Source organism: Ixodes scapularis, unplaced genomic scaffold, assembly GCF_016920785.2.
Source record: "Ixodes scapularis isolate PalLabHiFi unplaced genomic scaffold, ASM1692078v2 PGA_scaffold2__306_contigs__length_199485367, whole genome shotgun sequence".
Taxonomy (NCBI): domain Eukaryota; kingdom Metazoa; phylum Arthropoda; class Arachnida; order Ixodida; family Ixodidae; genus Ixodes; species Ixodes scapularis.
This window is the reverse complement of record NW_024609857.1, coordinates 175,782,027-175,804,210: the sequence shown is the minus strand read 5'-3', so window position 1 is coordinate 175,804,210 and position 22,184 is coordinate 175,782,027. Positions and strand designations below refer to the sequence as shown.

General features: G+C 43.2%; 1 protein-coding gene across 1 annotated transcript in view; it reads right to left on the bottom strand.

Moving 5' to 3' along the window:
* LOC115328071 overlaps window positions 1-19,081 on the bottom strand; it is a gene marked incomplete at its 5' end in the record, with an annotated part of 91,964 nt that extends 72,883 nt beyond the window's left edge. The window contains 4 exons of the mRNA XM_029989151.3: window positions 6,072-6,205; window positions 14,201-14,266; window positions 14,393-14,514; window positions 19,021-19,081. Of these exons, the coding sequence (XP_029845011.3) occupies window positions 6,072-6,205; window positions 14,201-14,266; window positions 14,393-14,514; window positions 19,021-19,081 (383 nt within the window). The remainder of the gene's footprint in view (window positions 1-6,071; window positions 6,206-14,200; window positions 14,267-14,392; window positions 14,515-19,020) is intronic.
* Window positions 19,082-22,184: the final 3,103 nt, after the last annotated feature.

Genomic DNA, 22,184 nt, shown 5'->3' with positions numbered 1-22,184 from the left:
TCAAAAATATGTTGAATATGATCCACAATATCCGTAAATGACAATCGCACGTTTGTATTTTGATCCTGGTGGCTGTATTTTTCGTTATAGACGGCCCACTCTGGCAAGCGCTCGGAGAAGGCCCAGCTTAGAGCACGTGACGTCCAACGCAATCGTGACGTAGGTCGTCACAAGACGAGCAAAGCTACGGCGAGGCTGACGTTGAGAGGATGGCCTAGTCGTTCCAGCCACCGAAGCGGCTGCTTTTGTACAAATTTTGAGTGACGGGTTAATCTTCTATAATCTTCTAAGGGGACAAAAGCGACTTCTGCGACACACAAAAGGGATTCTCAGGAAGAGGGGAGTTCCTCCTTCCCCCTTCTCTCGTCGTGGCCGGAGACGAGACAACCTCCGTCACTAGCTGTCAAGGTTCCTAGACGAGCATTACAAACGATGCGTTAGCGACATCCACCAGGTGCTCTTTGCTAATCGTTTAATTCGTTTTAAAATTCCTTTTCGAGACTTTTTAACAAGATATTGGTATGTTCCATGTGATACTGCTCTTTTAAACACATATAGACCAAACAATGAGCTCCGAAATTTCGTTGTAGTATCCCCTTAAAGTTCACAGATCGTGCGGGATCCAGTGAATTTCGGGATACGCGCCATTTAGCGTTAGAACTTTGAAGTGCTCATCGCTTAATTTGTTGACGTCTGGTGGTAAAGCTTAGACCCGCTAAATTTGGCCGTCACATGTCGGGCTTTAGCACACGTTGTCAGCTGGGTGCAGCTAAATTTGGGGGTAGGGCGATAGTAAAACTTTAAAGCTTACAGACCGTGCTAACGTCCGGCCCAGTATAACGTTTTGAAGTGCGACTGCCATGTTTTGGGAAATGATCCCTGCTCGCAAAAAATTAATGTAGCGCTGATAAAATTTATGGCCCAGCGCGTAGAACTTTGAACAGGCCCAGGAAATTGTGGGATACCCCGCCATCGAGTATTCAAACTCTGGTAAAGACTCGAACCACAGAATTTGGGCCATCGGACCATCCCTCAGCACGGACATGCCCCTGTTGTTTTGGGCACCGCCATCTGTAGGTAAAAAACTTAAAGTATTCTCCCAGGATGTTTTTTGTTAATTCACTTAAAAGGATAAGCTTGGGGCTGTTTGTCAAAGATCGAGCCTTATGCCATTCGTTGTTGAACAAGTTCAAGTATCCGGCGGAGTTTTGCTTTTTCTTAGTTGACTAAAAATGATGAGTGTGGAGTTGTGTGTGCGTGAGAGATCGAGCCTAGCGCCATCTCTTGATAAAAAGTGCAAGTATCTGGCCAGTTTTTTTTTAGATGTGTGAAAGAATAAGCGTGGAGCTGACTTTGTGACAAAGTGCCTCAGGTAACGAGAGGGTACGCATTCATACGCTGCTCATATATATCCAAAATATAACTTCATTTTTTATTTGTTAATTCTAGGTAGCTTTATGCACCCTTAAATATCATAAACCAAAGAAATATCAAAGCAATTATTCAAAGACGTGCTTCTAAATTTCAAAAGCCATCTGAAAGACTCTGCAAAGCTTTAAATGTTTTTGCGTACATGTAACAATATATATCAGGAGCCGCCAAACAGGATCAAGAAAAAAGTTGAGTTCAGGCTTGATAACGAACTTCATATAAAGAAAACAACTATTTACAAATATCAGAAAAGGAGACATTTATCAACACTCACCTAAAAATAAAATTAAATATATCAAAAAGTTTTTAGACACACGTTTGGTGTATAACATATAACAGAAGAAATAAAATCGCCAAACGGTGTCAGAAAAAAAGTTGGGTTCACGCTAGATAACATAGAACTGCATACTAACAGAGCAAATATTTACAAACATCATGAAGAAAATACACTTAGCAACACTCACTTCAAAATGAAATTAAGTATCTACAATCATCTTGAGACACACGTTTAATTCACAATCAGGGCTGCCGCAGTAGGGGGGCATAATTTGGTCTAATGATCGGGAATCAAGCTGTCACGGGGGCCAATTTCCAATGAACGCTTCACGATGTGCTGTGGGTTTCCACGGAGGAAAGCATAGAGCTTTGTTTCTGCTATGACACCACAGAAAGAACATTATTAAGTTGCTGGATCTCCTCGTCGATGTGGAGGACGGTCATGTTTGCTGGTAGTACAATCCCAAAACAGCGAAGGGTCTACTTAACCTTCAAGAAGCCAATTCAAACTAGTCAAACAATTCATTGCTTTTTCTTTCTGAGGTCAGCATTAACGTTCTCCAACATTCGCGAAGTGAGTTCCAGCTTCATCTCCCAAATCAGAGTATCAATGATTCGGGGTTCTCTGTATCGGTCATCCTTTCAGCATGCTGAAAATTTGCTATGCAGCTTAAAGCATGTCCAGGGATCAAGCGAGGTGACCTTGATTCGAAAGAGAGAAAGAAGTGTCAGTCATTTTATACCGCCTACCTTAAGGACTGATAAAGTCGCGTCGAGATTCGGTGTGTATGTTTTTCTTTTCCTCCCGCAGCAAGCTAAGCAAAGTATTCTCAGCAGTGAACAAACGCGCGAGCAAAGAGGATTCAACGTCTAGCAGTGCGTGCAGCGTCAAACACGAAATTAAGCTTTTTCTCTTCGTAATAGGCGCAATATACAACATCCTGCGGTCACTCATACATAGCGGGCAGACCGGGCGTTGCTTAAATAAACGACTACGAGAACACAGTTATTTCAAAGGAACCGCTTATTCAAACCTTACGATGCATTTCCGAGATTGCAAATGCTATCCTCTTTTATCCAACAAGACAGTGATCTTCCGACACCAGGACCAACTACCCCAAGAAATGATGGGGACATACTACATCACACAAAACAGAACATCGTATGCGAGCCACTCGACAGTGACTTTCAGGAACCGCGAGATAAGCTTTTTGAATTTAGGGTAGCACGGCTAGTTCCATGTGGAGTGAAAGATAAAGTTTTCAAGGCCTCGGAGGACGATGTGGACGCGCGAGCAGCAGCATCATGTGTATGTTTTTTTGCTTTATCAGACAGTTGCACGCACCTAAATAATTTTCTAAGGTTCTTTTTCAAACAGGGCCCAAGATCCCGGTTTGTCCTGCCTTAGAAAATCTTGCGGACCCCAGAGGCAACTCTCGACCCTACACATGCTCCGGACCTTTGTACAAACATCTTGCCCTCCCATCCTATAAGTGTGGGTTTCAAATACACAAACCGTGGTTCGAGAAAATCTTCTACTGTGATCCCGCATTGCGTCCTCAAGTTGCTTTCGTCGTTGTGTTTCATTTTGCGCTCCTTGACTCTAACCTTGCGATCGTCGTGGGGAATAGAATAACACATTTCTTCAACATCAGTGCTGTATACGCTACACCCGGCTGGGTTACTGACCTTCAGAAAATCACTAACCACCTTGGAGTTGGAGACGCACATTGGGTCGAGAATATGAAGAGAATCAAGGTGTTTCTGCATATACCTCGTAACTGCATTAGACCATGTTGCTCGCTTAGACACTATGGTGCGTAAGGGACTCTTGGTTCATGGCTTTATTGCCGCGAAAGATACCTCTAACGTAATAATTCTTTCCTTCTTGGCTCCTAGAGCAACATTAGCCAGGTTAAGTTGGTAGAGAAGCATGATGGTTCACTCTTTCATTTGACTGGACAATTAAAGACGGTTCTTAATTTTTTCTTTTTTACGTCTGTTGGTGCTTTTTTTGAGTAACGTGCCTTCGGTCATGATGAGAAAGCACCCCACCTCGCCGGACAACAGTATGCTCATATTATTGGTCGCGAGAAAGTCAATCACAAGTTTAAGGCTTTTGGTTCCCGGGCGACCGCCTCCAGATCGACACAAGACATCCACGCGATCATCAGAACACCTTGGGTTGCCCACCTCCGGTACCGTTCGGGAAATAGACCTGGACATGACCAATTTGTCTGCTCGCTTCAGTACGGGGTCAAAGCAAAACTTCGGTCCTTTTTTTCAAAATCTGCAGGTGTACGTCACAGACATGAACATCCCCGATGAAAAGGACGTTACCTTCTTTGGTTGTGATCTTTTTCTTCGCGGGAAGTGTAAGGCGCACACGGTTCCAAAGAAACTCAATACCTTAGGTAGAGGTCCTGGATAATTTTTTTTTTAAATGGCGGGAGGCTAGAAGATTACAAAGGCCACAGAAACAGGCGATTTGAAGCCATCTTGAACTCGTTAACACGCTGAGCTTGAACCAACGTCGAGGGAAAGCGGATTTTCCTTTTTGTTCAGGACACTGCACGGCTTTAATGACTCACCTCGCAATTGCTACGTGAGTCATTGTCAAAAGTGAGTCTCTAAATTTCCTGTGTGCCCATACGAGTCCAGTGATTATTTTATATTTCTCGACATTTTAGCCAAATATAGACCCATAGGTCGGTTGAGTTTTATAACCTCTACTTTGACACACTTCATATCTTTTGGACTGGTTGCACTGAACTTGAGCACTTTGTCGGTGTGATTGTGCTGGAAAAGAGCTAAAAAGTACCTTGAGTGACTGCAATACATATGGGTGATTTCATCTCTACTCAGGCACAAATTTTGAGTCAGATTCCTAATTAAATATATATATATATATATATATATATATATATATATATATATATATATATATATATATTATGTCAGGGGGCTATCCCTGTAACAAAAGAAGACGCAAACGGCAATTTCGTCGGATTTTTTGTTCTCAAGTTATGAAGCGTTGAAGCGGCCGAGGTGGAAACTGACGTTTTTCAAGCTTATCGGGGGTGCCATATTTCACAGCATTTCTTTTCCCTACTTTTTACGCTATACCAATATAAATTTTTGAAAGCAGTCTAGACATATGGTTTTTATTTTTTTGCTAATTAAGCGTCTAGGTTATAACATTCTTAATGTTTTTTTGTTTTTTTTTTTGTCCAACCCCCTCTCTGAGATTATATTTGACGAAGTTCAGCAAGCTGTGCTGTGTGACATAAGCAACATATCTTTATGATCTTTATATCACCGTAAAACTCCAAGTAAGCTCTCTGTTTTGAGTATAATTTGAATATTTTGCAATAAATATACACGCTACATGTTCCTGAAGAACGAATATTTTGAAAAACTATCCAATTTGATGTCAATTTTTAAGAAAAAAACTATTTTTGTTTCTTTTATTTATTATCCAAAGTTAGTTAATATAGTAGTCTATCAGGAGCTACCAACAGAAATTGTAACTTCAAACTTGCCAGTATTTCTAAAGAAAGACTTGCAGGTTGGAAGTCTATTTTCTAAAAACAAAATACCTTTTATTTTCTTCATTTGTTTATTTACAGTTAGGTAACCAGAGGGGTCTGTCAGAACCTACAAACAGAAATTGTAATATATTGTTTGTATGGCCGCTATTAGGACTCGAATCTCATGCTGCGAGAGTTTTGAACGGTACTTCGCATAGACGCTCAGCTGAGCAGAATCTCGAGCTATGTAAGGTTTTCTCTCTAATTTAAGTACTTACCTCAATATCTGAGCTTAAAAGCCAGTGAAGCAACATTATGTATCCTAAAAATATTTATTTACTCGGCACTGGCGAAATTTGCAAGGTGTGTGAGCTTGGCCCTATGTATTGACGGAGAAGATACGGATACTATCTAGACTCCCGGACATACTTAAGCCAAGAGGACAAAGTCTAAGTCACCCGGCATGAATCACTGAAAATGGAAATGAAATCTAAAAACATGACTAACACATTTGAAGCCTTACACGCCACAAAATGCTCGTTATTTTACGAAAGAGTTCATACGTGCACAAACTGCACCGTACTTCCTAAGCGTCAGATACAAAATCGTAGATATCGTATGTATATGCACTGCATATCTATTTGACATAAGAAAATATGACAATTACATATCAAGTTTGATTTCGGCAAATCAAATTTTTAGTGAAACACCTGTCTTAGTTGCGCGCTTTAAAATGATGATTTATTTACTTCTGTGTCTATTTAATAAAACACAGAATATTTTACACGCCGTTGTTCATCGCACATTAACAATGATATATCGGATCATGCTTACCCTGTTACAAACAACACGATATCTGCATCTCCAAAATGTATTCCATAACCTGGAGCTCCATCCTTCAAGATTTGCAGTGAACGATAATAGTCGACTTCACCAGACCGGTCTAGAACAAGAAACTCGTCATTCACCTGAAAATACATCATAATTTCGTCAATTTGTTGTGGTACGTTTCTAATAATCTTCTAAACAAATCTGGCGGTTCTTGAATATAATACTGATAAGAAGGCACTCATACATTTTCCATTAGTTAAAAATAGGGGCTAGAGCATACTGAAATTTTACTCTGCGGGCAAAGTTCTCCTTCCAGCCAATCCTTTAGACTGGGGTAAGGTTTACTAACTAGACGTAAACACGGATGTCATGCTTTTCGGACTTCATCAACATATTTAGTCATACTTATCCGCAGGTCAAAATCACCTTCATTAGGCTTATATTCGGAAAGCCCCAAATCAAAACAGAAATTAGAAAAAAAAACGTGTGCAGGACTGTGGCGAATGAAATGCAGTAATATTAGAGTGCACTAAAAGGTACGGGTGGGACGAGCTATAGTCTCCGCTCATGCTTTCAGTTGCACCTAAAATGTATAAAGCGATGAGATGGAACCAAGCCACTTTGATCGCAGCGCCACTTTCGCTGCGATGAAGCAATGGCACAGGTCAAAGGTTATGATTTGGACGTCAAAGATAACGTCAAAGCACCACGACACGACGACGCCCCGCCGTCATCGTCGACGAGGTTACGCGACGCCAAGATGCTGTCGTAAGGCCGTCGCGACATTGCGTCGTGTCGAGGACGCCACCGTTTTAACGCGGTCGTGACGTCGCGTCAAGGACGACGCCGTTACGCGGCATCAAGTCACCATTGTAACGCGGTCATGACGTCGCGCGCCACATCGAGGACGCCGTGGACGTGGTAGTCGATGCCGACGTTGACCTCGACGCCCCACGCAACATCAGACATTGCTATCGCGTCACGTTAATGTCGTCCTGACGTCATCGTGAGCGTAAACGTCGCGGCGAAGCCTTGACGGCATCTAACGTCGTCGCCTTCGCCAGCATCAACGTCAACGCGCAGTCACGACGAAGTCTTGACGCCATGTAACGTCATGGAAAATGACGTCGACGTCGTGAAGCTGTCGGGACGTCTTCGTGACGTCAAGTTGCGTCATGTCGACAACGACGTCAACGAACTGACACTAAGCGTCCTTGTGACGTTGCATTGACAAGGATGCCGTCACCTTGACGTCCAGTGACGTTGTCGTCGTCGTCATCAACGTCAACGTTGACATCGTCGTCGTTGTCAACACAATATGACGTCAGAACGCATTCTTGATGTCATGTAACGCACGTTGTCAACGTCGATGACGACGTTGACGTCAAGGCGTCGTCCTGACGTCGCATAACGTTGAGACGACAAGTCAGGTCGCGGTAACTTTATGTACGTGACGCCTGACGTCTAGGTTGTATAAAAAATATAGTCCGGCGTTCTATCGTTTCTCTGACCTTGACCAGTGTGCCGGTTGAGCTTGGCGTTGGAACGAAACGCGTTTTTCATGAAAAGCAGCAATCCGAACCACATCGCTCGTAGCGCCCGAGAGGGCGTTACAAGCGAAGCGCCTTGGATTAGCCGTTCTTTTTCCACATGCGGAGGTACCTAAATAGCACTCCGGTGGCCCCACTTGTCGTTTCTAGTGCACTCTAGCAATATGCTAGCAAGTTTGTCCATTTTTGCGGTTTGCTTGAACGCTATATTTGTTTGCAGGATGATGTACCAATCTTTTTTTCAGTATCAACCATACCATATAAAAATGAATTGATAGAATTCTTGAATTTTTTTTTTTGAAAGCTGCGCTTCAGAAGAGAACGGTGCTCGGCAGCCGCAGCAGCGTTCGACTGTCTCGCGCCTCAGTCAAAAAGCTGTGTTTCGTCTCTTTTTGCATGTAATCAAACCTGCAAAAAGAGGTAAACTCTTTTTAAAAATACATTAAAATTCTTGTATGAATTTCTTCCACAAACAACAACTCTAGGCCTACAGGAACATCAAACCACTAGTATTCGCCTTTAAATACACTGCTGTGTTATTTTCAGACACAAATGCAGTTATTATTTGCGTTTATTTTTTCTCGTTAACCGCGTTGGTATTGCGATGTGTAATGCCGTTTTCAATCACTGTTTATCGTGTAGTTTGTGGCAAGTGTTATCTATAAATAATCCAGCTAAGGAGGATAATTACATCCATAACAATTCCATGCTTAAATGTAAACCCTAACTTTCTTGATATTTCCTTGTACACCTACCTGGTTCTTGCATTTTACGTCAATGATTTTATGCAACAATAATTTGTAGTATAAGAAAATTAGCTCACTAACCGAAATGCTGTGCACCGTCAGAATTTAAGGAAATAAACTAGTTTGCATCAATAATAACTTGTTTCTATGACAGTAAATTGTCGCGTGCAGCCCTATCTACCGCGCTTTAGCACGGCCCCGATTGCCTTCTTGTTCGGTCACGGCCATGCGAAACGAGTTCTGAGGCCTTCTTAGTCTAGGAGGTGTTGACCCACCTTGATGGCGTCACTCACAAACTCATAAATTCACCGAACTCGCGAACTTACACCCATCACCGAACTCATAAAACCACCGAACTCACGAACTCACGCCTCTCACCAAACTCAGCGAACAAAAATTTACGCCCCGATCGAACTCATAAACTTACTCAAGCACCGACCTCAATCACTGAAAAATTGTTCCTGCCTTACTGTAGCCACGGCAACAGTAAAATAGCGTGCAGTAATCCCACTCAAGGCTACCGGACTTGGGACGCCAACCTTTGTTCAAGTTCAACAAATTCAGCCGAAGACATTGGCAACATATGCTGCTTGACAAATTGTCTGCGACAGCAACGAAGGACAAGGCCCAAGCGATTCAATTTCTACGCAAGCAGCTCGAGCTATTAAAAGGAATAAAGGCGTTACTCAGCTGAATTCATCGTTTTTGCTGCATTTTTTTCGCAACATCTCCTTATGACTACAACTTTGTTAGCAGTCATAGAGGGAAGGCATTCGTCAGCGGCATTCAATGTTCATTCGAGCAATATGCTCATCGTACGGAATGGATCCCTAAAAGGAGCATCAAAGTGATGCGTTTTTACAATACATAAACATGATCATCTGTGGCTTAAATGTTTTTCAACGTTTTGTGACTTTCATAGCTGAAAAGATTCAGATCAAGCCCTACTTTGAGTACAAAAGGGTAACATAACTGGTGGGACCGTCAAACTTACAGAAGCAGCCAATAGTGCATTTGTTTTTATGGTAGAATGTTGCACGTGGAATTTCAAGGATGTCGCCCAGAATGCCCTGTGCACAAAGCTGACTCAGAGCTTCTGCCCAAGCTCTTGAGAAATGTGATACTGGGGCTGCAGAAGATCGGCTACAGGTGTGTGGTTTATGTTGTCCGCATCGTTTGCAAGCACCAGAGAAATTTTCGATCTCGAGTGCGACTATGTATGGCGTTAGCCTCTCAATAAAGGACCTTAACCCGTCGAACATTGAGACGAAAATTGGGAAGCTTGCTTTGGAGGTTGTACACACTTCCCACCCACGGCCCTTTGTTCCATCGGAGAGAAGAAAGGCTTAAAGTACTTCAAAGAAATTTCAAGTTTCATTTAAATCATAGTCAAGTGGTGGAAAATTGTGAATGTGAAGACACCAAACAAAAGAACGCAACTCAGATACGACTTTCAAGAACCAGTGACTTTTGCAGAGGACGATCCCAATGTTCATTTTTGTGTAGTGTTTTAGATTGGGTGGACGCCTGGCTGCGCGTATGAGAGAGCGAGAACCTTACTAGCGGCGTGGTAACAAGCAGACTCACGGAACGCTCCGTAAAACAGCCTGTGCTCTTGTGCAGTTCACCGATCACTGCCTTACTGAACTCGGGATGAGCTATGTTTTGCTGGGAAAGATTTAGATTGATAGCTTGGAAGATCGTTCCAATAAGTACAATTTGCTGGCTGGCTCGCCATTTCACCTACCAATACGGCAGCTTTCTGAATGTGAAAACAATCTGCGATTGCAGAGTACGTTGCCAATAACTATGTGTGAAGACAAGCGATGGGAGTACCTTGAAAAACATGTAGACAGGCCACGGCCCAGCAGCAGCGTAGTCGTTACAAAAGAGCCAGTGTCACAAGCTATAAATGAGACCCTCCCACTCTTTGTGTACATGGCACAATACGCAGTTTATGCCGTTTTGAAAAAAAGTGAAAGCCGTTTATGACTCCCTGTAACGCCGAATTAGAGCGCAGCTCTTGAGGAGGAGTAGGGAAGGGTACTGCGGGGGGGTGGGGGGTCACGTGACCTCGGGGAGGGATTTCACGTGACCCCATTGGGGGGTCACGGTACACCCCCCCCCCCCCTTCCCCTCCCCGAGGTCACCGAAGGTACCCGAGGTCCTCTCTAGATCCTCCCGAAGGAACCCGAGGTCCTCCCGAGGTCCTCCCGATGCCACCCGAGGTCCTCCTGAGGTCCTGGGAGGGGGGGAGGTCGCGGTTACGCCGACGGCGACGGCGACGCCGCTCAAGCCGGAAACGGGCGCCTAAGAGCTGCGCTTTAAAGGTTGATGTGTTAGAAATACAGGGCCACGCTCACCGAAAAGTACAAGAAGACAACAGTTACATTCGCGCAAGAGAACTACTTTCTTGTGAAGGAATTAGATCGAAGGGGCTTCTTGATTCAACTATGTTGGTCATATTGCTTTATCACAAAATTACGTTGTTGCTGGAGAGCTCCCAAGCAGGCAGAGTTCCTGAAGGTTATGTATCAACACCAGTTCACCACCAAGCTCACCATTCACAATGGAACTTCTGTCTACTAAAGAGACTTCTGATTTCCACGCCTTTGAAGGACAGACAAGTGAGCTCGTGCTGAGGCACTTGTTCCGGTGTAGCACAAACATTGTGCTAAACACTAATGTGGAAAGTTTAACAAACAGATTCGTGAGGCTAATTCCAAGTGAAATAATATAAATTGTTAAACCGTAAAATTAAAATTATTATATGGGTACAGAAGATGATACAATTTTAACTTATCAAATGTGAGAAAGTCACTTATATTTACAGCTTCTATTCGTGGTGTGAATGAACGCGGGATGCACTAGATTCAATCAAATCTTGTGCACTTTGATTTACAGTGTGTCTGTCCCTCGTTTTTGTGTATTTTTGGGCGTATCATTTTTTTGTCTTCGTGCCACAGTCTCGGATTAGTTACTTTATCACAAACAATCTCCAGCTCGCCTGCAGCTGTTTCGTAACCATTTGTTTTCAATTGCGAAAATTACATTTGAATACATTACATTTTTTTTTTTTACTCTAAAGTAGCATCAGTCAACATTTTTGTAAGGCTCTTCTTTTAGTTTGTTCCACTAACGAATTCAGTAACCACACATGTGCAACCAGCACGCACTTGAGTGTTGCTGTTATGCATTTTTGAGGGTCCCTTCACTTCTTACAGTAACGTTTCAGGGCAATTATTGTTTGATATTGTCGTTTCGCTCCTAGAAATAATTAAAGCACCCAAGGGTTGGTGCCTACAGCGAAAGCCCATTTTTTTAGGACGTTGTTAATTTTGTTCTTGCATTTGGTAACAACAGGTGTACGTCCTAATAGGCTGCTCATGTAGTTAAATACGTTTCCCAGTCATATGATTTTTATAACTCCCGTTTTGCCTATTAACAAACGTTTGTGTTGTTGAAAATGTTATAATACGTTGATAAATATATGCGGGAGGCCTTCAGTCCAGCGCTTGTCCGCAGTGCTCGCCGGACGACTCGCGTTACATAACTGCGGCCTTTAGCTCTAGAGGGTAGTGCTTCAAAGAGTGCAATAAGACTCGTTCCCTCTTACGTAAGAGGTAAAGTGGAGGCAACGAGGGAATGGACAGAGCCATGAGCCACGGTCTCACGAAACCAGTTCAGTCCAAACTAGTCCAAACCAGACCACGACCGTCCAAACGAAAAACGGCTGCATGCATCAGGGCAATAAATGATAGCGCATTTAAGAAAGCTTGTTTACAAAATAAATTATGCCGAAATCATTGCTGTCGCTACATTGATTCTGGACGAGATGCATTTGCATTTAGCGCCGGGGTTCCGACTCAGTAAACGACGACCATTCCAACCTCGCTACGATCTACATACTGTTGTCTTCGGAAAGCAAGTCTGTTCTCACGAGCGTCGGCGGTTTCGAATGCAGTCACCACAGCTGCACTCGATCGCCGCCTGCGGTTCGCATACTGATCTCTCTGCGTTCGGGACATGTAGATCTTACACTGAAGCATGTCGAGCAGGAAGCTTCTCAAAACTTCGGACATTGTGTGTGACGCTTAGATATGTGTATTCGCGTTTATGTTATACCCTGAGCGCAGTTTCAATGTGCCCGTGAGTTAGCAGATAGACAGCGACGACTAAAGCCATTCCCGCGTGCTTCCGAGTTAAAGTTTGCTCACACATGTATGACTTATTAGGACTGAGTGCCTGGAAACCTCTTAAAATCCTTACGACGAGAGAACACACCCGCACCAGCTATCCAGTAGCAGTGGGACACTTGGCGGTCTCGTGTATTTTATGTTTCTTTCAAGCATCATTCTATCTTTCTTTGCTTGAAACACTTTTGTCAATGTTATAAATGAACATTTCTCATGAGTAGTGCGTACATTTCACCTTTCAAATACCGCCAAATCTTCGCTCTAGTGAAATGCAATTTCAGGGTTACCGCATACATGACGCCAGGGTGTCAGTGCATTTTCCCGTCGCAAGAGCATTCACTTGCAACCGAGTAAGACCGAGAGAGACAAGACCGCTTTTAAGCCTCTTGCGACGGCGGAGGACCGGATGCGCTGCTGCGAAGCATTTCCTAGGCCGTCGCAAGAGGCTAAAAAAACCGGTCTTGTTTCTCTCGGTCTTACTCGGTTACAAGACTGTGAACAACACTTAAGGCACTCGATTCTAAGAGGTCGCAAGTGTGTTAAAGGGCCTTGATTTCGGAGATGCACAACGTAGCATGCACGGTGAGGCGCGTCTCACGTCTTCGTGTTCGTCGCCACGGGCATTTCGTCGCCTCCTCGCCCGCTTCCCGAGCGCGTCCTTGGACTCCTTGGAAGAGTGCGAGAAAACTATTTCTCTCTTGTAAGAGGGGAAGTGCAAGTAACGAGCGAACAAACTGAGCTAAGAAGTACGCCAGAACCGCGCCGCTGCCTCGTAAAACCAGTTGAGTTCAGTCCAAACCACAACCGTCCAAACGAAAGAAGGTTGAATGCACCAAAACAATTAACTCTAACGCGTATAAAAAAAAAAAAAAAAAAAACATTTTTTATCTCTTAAAATAAAATATAGCCATCTATCGCCTGCTATTGTTTCATGCTAGGCAATGATTGAATTAACTTTTATATATAGATTACCAAGTAAATTTAGCAGTCGCCAAAGACAATTGCGAACAAGGTCGGCTTTTCCGGCGTACTCAAACACAAAATGTGTATGCGTTTTTTTTTTTTTTTTTTTTTTTTACAAATTTGCAGATTTTAAATTTTGAATTTGTATTTCTAATATTTTTTTTAACATTTAATTTTGGTTTGTACCCACTGAAAGGGTTCCAAGCTGCCCATGGAACCCTTAAATAAAGAGAAATGTAGTTTTGCATAATAACCATTAATATATAAGCGATGGAAGAAAGCAATGAGTTAGTCCTTAAACCAAAGGAAACAATTTGAACATAGATAGAAGCAGAAGAGCATGTTGATAAAAAAATGTCTTGGTTTTTTGAGCGCAAAGCGGCCACAATGAACAAACAGAAGACACGACAGACACGGACGCGAACGTCGCCAGTGTCTGTCGTGTTTTTTATTTGTACCTTTGTTGGCTCCTTGCGTTCCAAAGTCAGGCGAAAATATGAATATGATGCCCATAGACATGCAGGTGGCACCTTAAGAAAAGACATAGGCAGAACAACTCATTTCTCTTTAATTATTATCTGCCAAACTACATCCCCAGCATTCCAAGGATTCCTAGCTCTTGTTACTCATTTGATATTCGAAAAACATATCTGTACTCAACAAGGCAGCATACTCACACGGGTTGTTTGGGTCAATACTAGTTCAATGACAGGATCCATCATATTTGCGAACCTTAATTCAGCCTGTAAGAAAAATCTAATTCAGTATGGACAGAGTTAACAATATTCAACATATGATTTTGTTCTGAAAAGTTACTCATTCCACCACCGGGATTCAAAACTAAAATTAGTAGTTTCAAAACCACTCACAGCTTGTAACAGTGCTAAAAGATATTGGTTTATGCTTTCCGAAAGTTTCACGCTGCTCTGTACAAACGTATTATCATATAGCATTTGGACTCCCAGCAGCATTTTGTGATGCTCCAGCTTATCTGCAGATTTAAAAAGTGTAGTGTGGAATCTATGTTATCTGCAAAAAGTTCATCGACGCACAGAGGCTCTGGGGCAAAATCGATAATATTATTTTTATTGTTGTATTAATATTTGTTTTATATTTATGGGTAATAACATTATGTCACTCGAATTCACTTACATTGTGGCGCCTGCATATACGAGGGAACTACGTCGAGCACTTCGATGTTTCTTTAACGTATATACAGACTGCACAGCCTACAGTCAGTGATAGGGTATGAGTTCAAGGGAAGGTCCTCCCACCTGTTCTCACTTCAGCAGAGCGAACGCTGGATAAGAGGCGACTTCCCCCCAGTGTTCGCTCCGCTACAGTTGAAAAGAGGTGGGGGGGGCTTCCACAACCTGCCACCGAGTATAGTTACATACGGGGACCGGAATGGGTCTCCGACTCCTGTGTTTAGCACCACATTCCGTAGATGCGATGAAAGGGGTCCAAATGTGGCAACATATTTTGTCCCAAAGGTTGGGGTGTGAAGGCCCGTTCACACTCTTGCGAGCGAGTAAGACCGAGGGAGACCAGACCGGTTTTTAAGCCTTTTGCGATCTCTTAGGACCAGCTCCGCTGCATCGCATTCAGTTATAAGAAGTCGCAAAAGGCTTAAAACGGGTCTGGTCTCTCTCGGTCGTACTCGGTTGCAAGAGTGTGAACGGGCATTCAGGCTGTTTAATGTCGCCATCATGACACGAGAGAGAACGCGAGTGCCACTGTCGTCACGGCGTCGCACCTCCTTGCCACCCAACTTTCCATGGAGTGTGGAGCTGGAGAGCGACCTGCAGCGGAACAAGCACCTGCCAGAACCACCACCCCTGCCACGAAACCATCAGGTTTGAGACCCGTGACAGCGTAACACTTGTATTTATTTATTTATTTAGTTACCTTCGGCCCCAATCGCATTACATAGGGGAGAGGGTAACATCAGAAAGCGCAATAAAAAGACAAAAGAAATATATTTTTAAAATAATTACACGGTAGTTAGGGCCAGAGCTGTGTATACAGATACTTTGGTCAAGAGGAGGCGCGGGCAGAGCCAGGGCGTACACAAGGCGCAGAAAGAGTGCTTGGCATGTTCTCTTGGCCAACCAGAAGCTGAAAAAAATCCACTAGGGGTGGTAGCGAGAAACAGTTTTAATAATAGGTATATGGTTTTAATAAGCGCGTAAGAGTGCAGTAATAAGCGTCATGTTTAATAAGCGTATATGGTCACCATTTACGATTGAAAATAGGATGAACGTGATGTTTCGATTATTATCATGCAGAAAGATGAAAGAAACGAATGTAACGCTCTAACTCGTTTTTCTCGGACAGGGCGTGACCGCTCGGACGGCAGATTCGCGGCCGTCGGCGCCTGGCGTGCGGATTATGCCGATCGTTGCGCTAGTCGCGCACTTCCACCACGATTTTGAATGACCGTGGTTGAAACATCACGTTCACCATATTTTCAGTCACCGAGAGTTACTCCGACGCACTTATTAATTTCGTTTCTCGCGACCACCGCCAGGGTATTATTTTAGGCTCCTGGTTGGCCACATTCGAATTTGTGAAGATGCCCTGGAACACACCCAGCCCGCTTTCGGCCAATGGCGCCTCCTCATTTTACTCCTATACTTTCCGATGCACGGCCAAGCTGTCTGCATATACGCCACTGGTTAAGGCCAATTCACACGACGGACTGATCCGCGGACGGATTGATCACGTGACGACATGTCCGCGGTCCCTCCGCCTCCCAAGCGCATCCACACGAGGGAGACGACGAGCAGACGCCAGCGAGGACGGGCCGAACCTGGTCGCCACCCCACAGTGCCGCAAAACACCAACATCGCACCGTGGGACCGTTGTCCAAGAGAGAAATCGACGTTTGCTACCGCGATAATAAATTGTACGCCGCTGTTAAGTACAGATCAAGACAAAACACCGTGATAGGCTTCGCGCGAAACGCCACTAGCTTTACTAACCCAAAGCATGAGAGTGACACGGGCATGGTCCTGCTTGAGAAGTGTTTCGCGTAAAAGCGACGAAGTTCTGGGCTCGCGGAGCGGCGTTTGGAGATGTCTTCACGCACTCCGCGCACGGGCGCGGAGTGCACAATACTCAAATTCACCACAGCCACAAGAGAGGTCTTGCTCGGTGAAATCGTGATTGAACGTGCAAGACTTATCGTGGCGTGCTAGACGAGCTTTGACGGGAGCTTCTTGACGTGGACCCGGAGGAGTACCGGAACCTGCGTTGCGTCAGCCAGACAAAGTTTCTGCAGTTTCTTTCACAAGTGGAACCAAGAAACGCGCGAGAAAATGAACCAGCGAACGCACAAAACACAACGATGCGCCATTTTTGTTTTCATCGTTCAGAATCAAAAGCAAAACAAGAAAACTATGTATTGTTGCCAGACTAAACGCCTTTTCAAGTCAACTACCCGCCAAAAATCCGCGAGTGAAAAAGGCGCTCGACTTTATCAGTCCGCACGTCCGCGGACGAGGCGCGGATCGCAGGAATCGGTGACGTTGCGGTCACCTGGTGCACGGTCCGCGGACGAAAATCGCGATTCCGTCCGTCGTGTGAATCGGCTATTAGGGCTTTTTACGAAAACGGCTAGCAATGCCAGTTCGAAAACGTTCGTTGCCGGCAATTTTGGCGATGGTTCAAAAAAGATGATTCCACACTGATGGACTGTTGGGAAGGAAAAACTCGAAGAAATGATTCGTGCTACGGAACGGCGTGCCAAGTTTATGAAGGTGATCGATGCGTGCTGAAAAGCTGTTGTTAGTAGCTTTCTGTTAAGCCCAGAATTAAGCGGGATAACTTAGCGGGAAAACTAACTTACTAAATTTAGCGGGAAAGTGAACTTGCTAAATTTAGCGGGGAAATTTTGACTGAATTTAGAGGAAAATATAGCGGGAGAACTTAGCGGGAGGAGGAGAGGAGGACGAGAGGAGCACGAGGAGGGAAGGAAGAGGAGGGAAGAGGGGGAGGGGGAGAGGAGAAGGGGAGGGTATAAAAAAGGGGGAGGAGACGCCCTCCTCTTTATACCCCCCTCTCCTCCTCAAGAGCTGCGCTCTAGTTTCGCGTTACAAAGATTTGTAAACGTCCTTCATTTTTAGAGCGCATCTCTCAGGCGCCCGTTTCCGTGTTTCGCGGTGTCGCCGTCGGCTTCGGCGGACCGCGCTAAATTCAGCGGGAAAATCGACGTCACGTGACCTCAAGACCAATTCAATTCCCCGAAAAATTTAGCGGGGAATCGCCCCGCTAAATTCAGCGGAAAACTGAATTGCAGTTGAGGTCACGTGACGTCAATTTTCCCAACAAATCTCGCGGAGAAACTGAAGTTCTTCATAGGTGACGTGACACCAAGTATGAGACGTTATATTCCTCTAGAAATTTAGCGGGGAAACTAAATTGGTCTTGACGTCACGGGGTGTCAATTTTTCAGCTAAATTTAGCAGGGAAACTTGGAGGGGAGGAGAATTTATGGAGGAGAAGGAGGGCAGGGTACGAAGGAGGAGGTGGGGAGGGTCAAAACAAGGAGTAGGGGAGGGTACGGAGGAGGAAGAAAGGAGGAGAGGACAATGAGGGGAGAGGACGTGGGGAGGATGAGGAGTGGAGGAGGGGAGGAGGAGAGAGTACGGAAGAAGAGGAGGGGTATACCCTCCCCTCCTCCACCTCAAGAGCGGCGCTTTAATTTCGCACTACAGGGAATCGTAAACACCATTCATTTTTTGTACGAATTTGAATGGACTAAGTTTTTAGGGGGTGAAATGAAACGCGACATCTGGGACACCGAATAGAAGGTTCGGCTAAGGGGGAACTTCCTTCCTCTCTTTTAATACAACTTCTTGGGTTTCCTTGGAAAGAGCGCCTGTACCCTTGGAAACAGCTGTCACGTATTTCGCTTCAGTCACTTCGATTGGCTCGATGGACCCGTGGCGTTCGCTCTTTGCCAATTTACGGTAAGATAACGGGTAGTTAACATTTCAAATCATATGTGAGCATGCGAGGTTAATATAGCAAGCAATCGTTCCAAAACGCTTCTTCGGCGCATCGAGATGCAGCAAGGAAGCATGGCAATCAAAAGGCAACATAAAGAATACGGATGCAACGCGCCATGGCGAGGCAGCCAAGCACACACCGTCATTGGTCGAGTTTATAATGCAAATAAGTGCAAAGGTGCAAAGGATAATATTCCCCTTCTCTAAGGATTATTTTCGTCATTGGTCAAGGTCGCATAGATACAAAAGCACGTGAACGCGTTTAGGGAGTAAACAAATGCACGAAGTGCGCAAAGAGCAGACCAACGTGCTCACAGTATGAGTAAGTGGGAGGGGGGGAGGGGGGGGGGAGGGATATGCACAAATGTGAGCTCGTATGCAGCCACGGACTTCCAACACGACAAATACTTCTAATTAACTACATATAAGTAAGTATATTACCGCAACGTGTGAATTTTTTTTTTTTCTGTTTGTGTCGTACTTACCGAAATCTTTAGGTTTTCGTCCATCCACAACAGAGGCGGCTTTTACGGGCACTATAATTTCTGAAAGTTTTCAAATGTCAAATGCGATAAACGTTTTAAAATAATGCACGTGGTGTTTATATAACTGCGAAGAGGAGGATGTAGTTCGTGATGTAAAGTAAAAGTAATCGCATTAAAAACGAAACTCAATATTTTTGGACACTACTCTACATTGGAATATTTTTATAATACTAGGGCAAAGCGTCTACTGGAGTCGGAGGTTAATCTTGCTGCAAACGCCGGAAGCTTTAATACTAAAATGAAGCCCCGAGTGAAATACAAAAACTCACATCCGTCAACATCAATAATCGTGGCGTGATTCCGAGGCTTGTTTAAACTCTGACATTGTTTAATTTGGTATAGTAATGTTTGCAACTCTAGTAGGTGAGGAACATAAGGACCCCGGGGGCGTTGTGTGTCCCGAGTATTGCTATCGTTCTTCAGCCCAAAGTATTGTGCAATTAGCCAAGAATACCTTAAACAAATTAGGACATAAAGAGCCACTTTCTGCGGTTCCTAAGCTCTCTATAGTATGTAGTAGTGAACAAAAAGATATGATATTTCGTTTCTTTTACAGAAGTATTGCTCGACATCTAGTTGATTGATTCGTATTTAAGGGAGCATCGGTTTCTACTCTATAAATACGTTAATGTAGTGTTCCTTTCCAATTTTTATATCTGTATCACAGTTCGAAGAAAAGTTACCGACGTAAAACCGAAATATCATATCTTTTTGTTCACCACTGTATGTATATATATATATACAGGGTGTTTTTTTTAAGCTTAACAGAATTGTTTTCAAAAACCATGAAAGCTAGATTAATGCAGTCTGCGCAGGCGAGTTACACGGCCAGGGGGACATAATATAAGAGACTAATCGTACCAATCAGTCCGCTAATTAGTTAAAATTTGTTAATTAACTTTTTAATTAATGAAAATAGACATATAGTTCCAATTAGAAACTTGCTGGGCATCATCGAAAACCCCTTAAACAGTCATTTTCAGAAAGACTTTGAGCGCGTGAGAAGCGTAGTAGTGCACTAAAGTAAGCACTCGTGGAGCACGTACAAAGCTAGCGCTTGCGATAAGGCGCCCGCGCAATTTTTCCGTCTCTTATCTAGCCCCAGCCTTGTACCTGCTCTACGAGTGGTAACTTTAGTGCACTACTACGCTTCTCATGTGTTCAAAGTCTTTCTGAAAATTACTGATTTAGTGGTTTTCGATGACGCTGAGCAAGTTTATAATTGGAACTATATGTCTATTCTCATTAATTATAAAGTTAATTAACAAATTTTAACTAATTAACCGATTGATCTTTACGATTAGCCCCCTATACTATGTCCTCCTGGCCGTATAACTCACCTGCGCAAACCGCATTAACCTAGCTTTCATGGTTTCTTTTTAAAAATTCTGTTAAGCTTAAAAAAAAAACACCCGGTATATATATATATATATACTATCAAATCAAATCAAGATTTATTTACACCCAAAAAAACAAGTAAATATTACATAAATGTAGGCACATCTTATACAAACGTTTGGTGTATTGGGGACTTTAGGCAAAAAAAAAAAAGAAATACACAATACCCGACAATAAACCTCGAGAGCGGTAAGCAAATACACAAAGAAAGCACACAGGATAAAAAAAACGCCAGTATTCAAAAAGTCATAGAGAAAAAATCCAATTCACTAACCCTTTATGTGAAAGTGCCTTTAAATTTATTATCTTTTTGTACAGAGTGTTTAGTATAACGGGCAAATTGTAATGAAGCGTCTGATCAAGGTAATTTGTGTGGGATGAACGGATTACCCAGGGCTGATTTTGCCTGAGGTCGCGCAGGATGATGCGATGTTTTGGGTTAGCTAAGTGAATGTAATGAACGTTGTTTTGATGAACAGCCCTACGACACGTTGTTAAAAGTTTGAAAGCATATAGTTGGTAAATTGTTTTTATTTTTAGGGCATTAAATAATTATGCAGTGGGATGGAGAGGGGGAACAGACGATATTGCACGTACAGCACTTTTTTGTTAAATGTCATAGTCATAGTACTTTCGTACTATAGAAATCATAGTACTATAGCATGCAAATACTATAGCGTATACGGCATACATCTTCTGTAAAATATCTTGGCCTATTCTTTGACAGTGACCTAACCTGAAACACCCATCTCGCTCATCTGTGTTAGAAACTTCGTGCAGTGTTTTCTTTGTTATACGACACGAGATATTTTTCTGCCACTATCCGTTCGAAAAATTAATGTACATGCTCTAGTCCTCAATGTACTCTCTTACGGTATTACCGTCTGTGGTCATGTTGCTCTGCGTTGGCAAATTAGAATTATTACGATTCCGCTTTCTTTGTTCAAAAACATTTCCTATGATTTATGCCTCGGTAAGGACATTGACGTGTTTAAAGCACTGCATTTGCCTGATCATAACTCGCTATTGATGTAAACTGTTGTTCATAGGAATTTTCGGGATAGTCAATTTAAAGTTCTATATGTATCTTCTCGTATTCTTAGGACCAAAACGCGTTACCGGATACCTCGATGTTCGACAAGATTTGCAAAAAGAGCTCGTAGTTACTATGTACCAGCATTTATGAACAAATTACCTTCTAGTCTTATAAATTTAAGAACAACTTACAAGCTCAAGAAAGACCTGAGAAATGTTAGTTCGTAAAGTGCTCACTAATTTTCTTTTGTCATTCTAATTTTTTCGTGTGAATTCTATTTTACATGTTTCCTTTCGCAAACGGCTGGTTTCACAAATTGTAAGACGCTGCCAGTCAAGCCCAATGTGGCTTAGGTAGGTCTGACGTAACATAAGTTTTGTTCATTTGCAATAAAATTATTATTATTATTATTATTATCATTATTATTAATATTATTATTATTTGTTTTACAATGGTGGACCTGATCCTAGAAGCCTCTGTGGCTTTGATCAGTCCTGGAACTGAAATGGCATATTTGCACCACGGAATAAAACTATTACTATTACTATTACTATTATTATATATGAGGGTGATTCACGATTCACTACAGAATACTAATTAATTATTATGACGCAGAAAATGAAACACAAAAAGATTATACGTCTATCTTTTTTGACGTAGCTGTCATGAC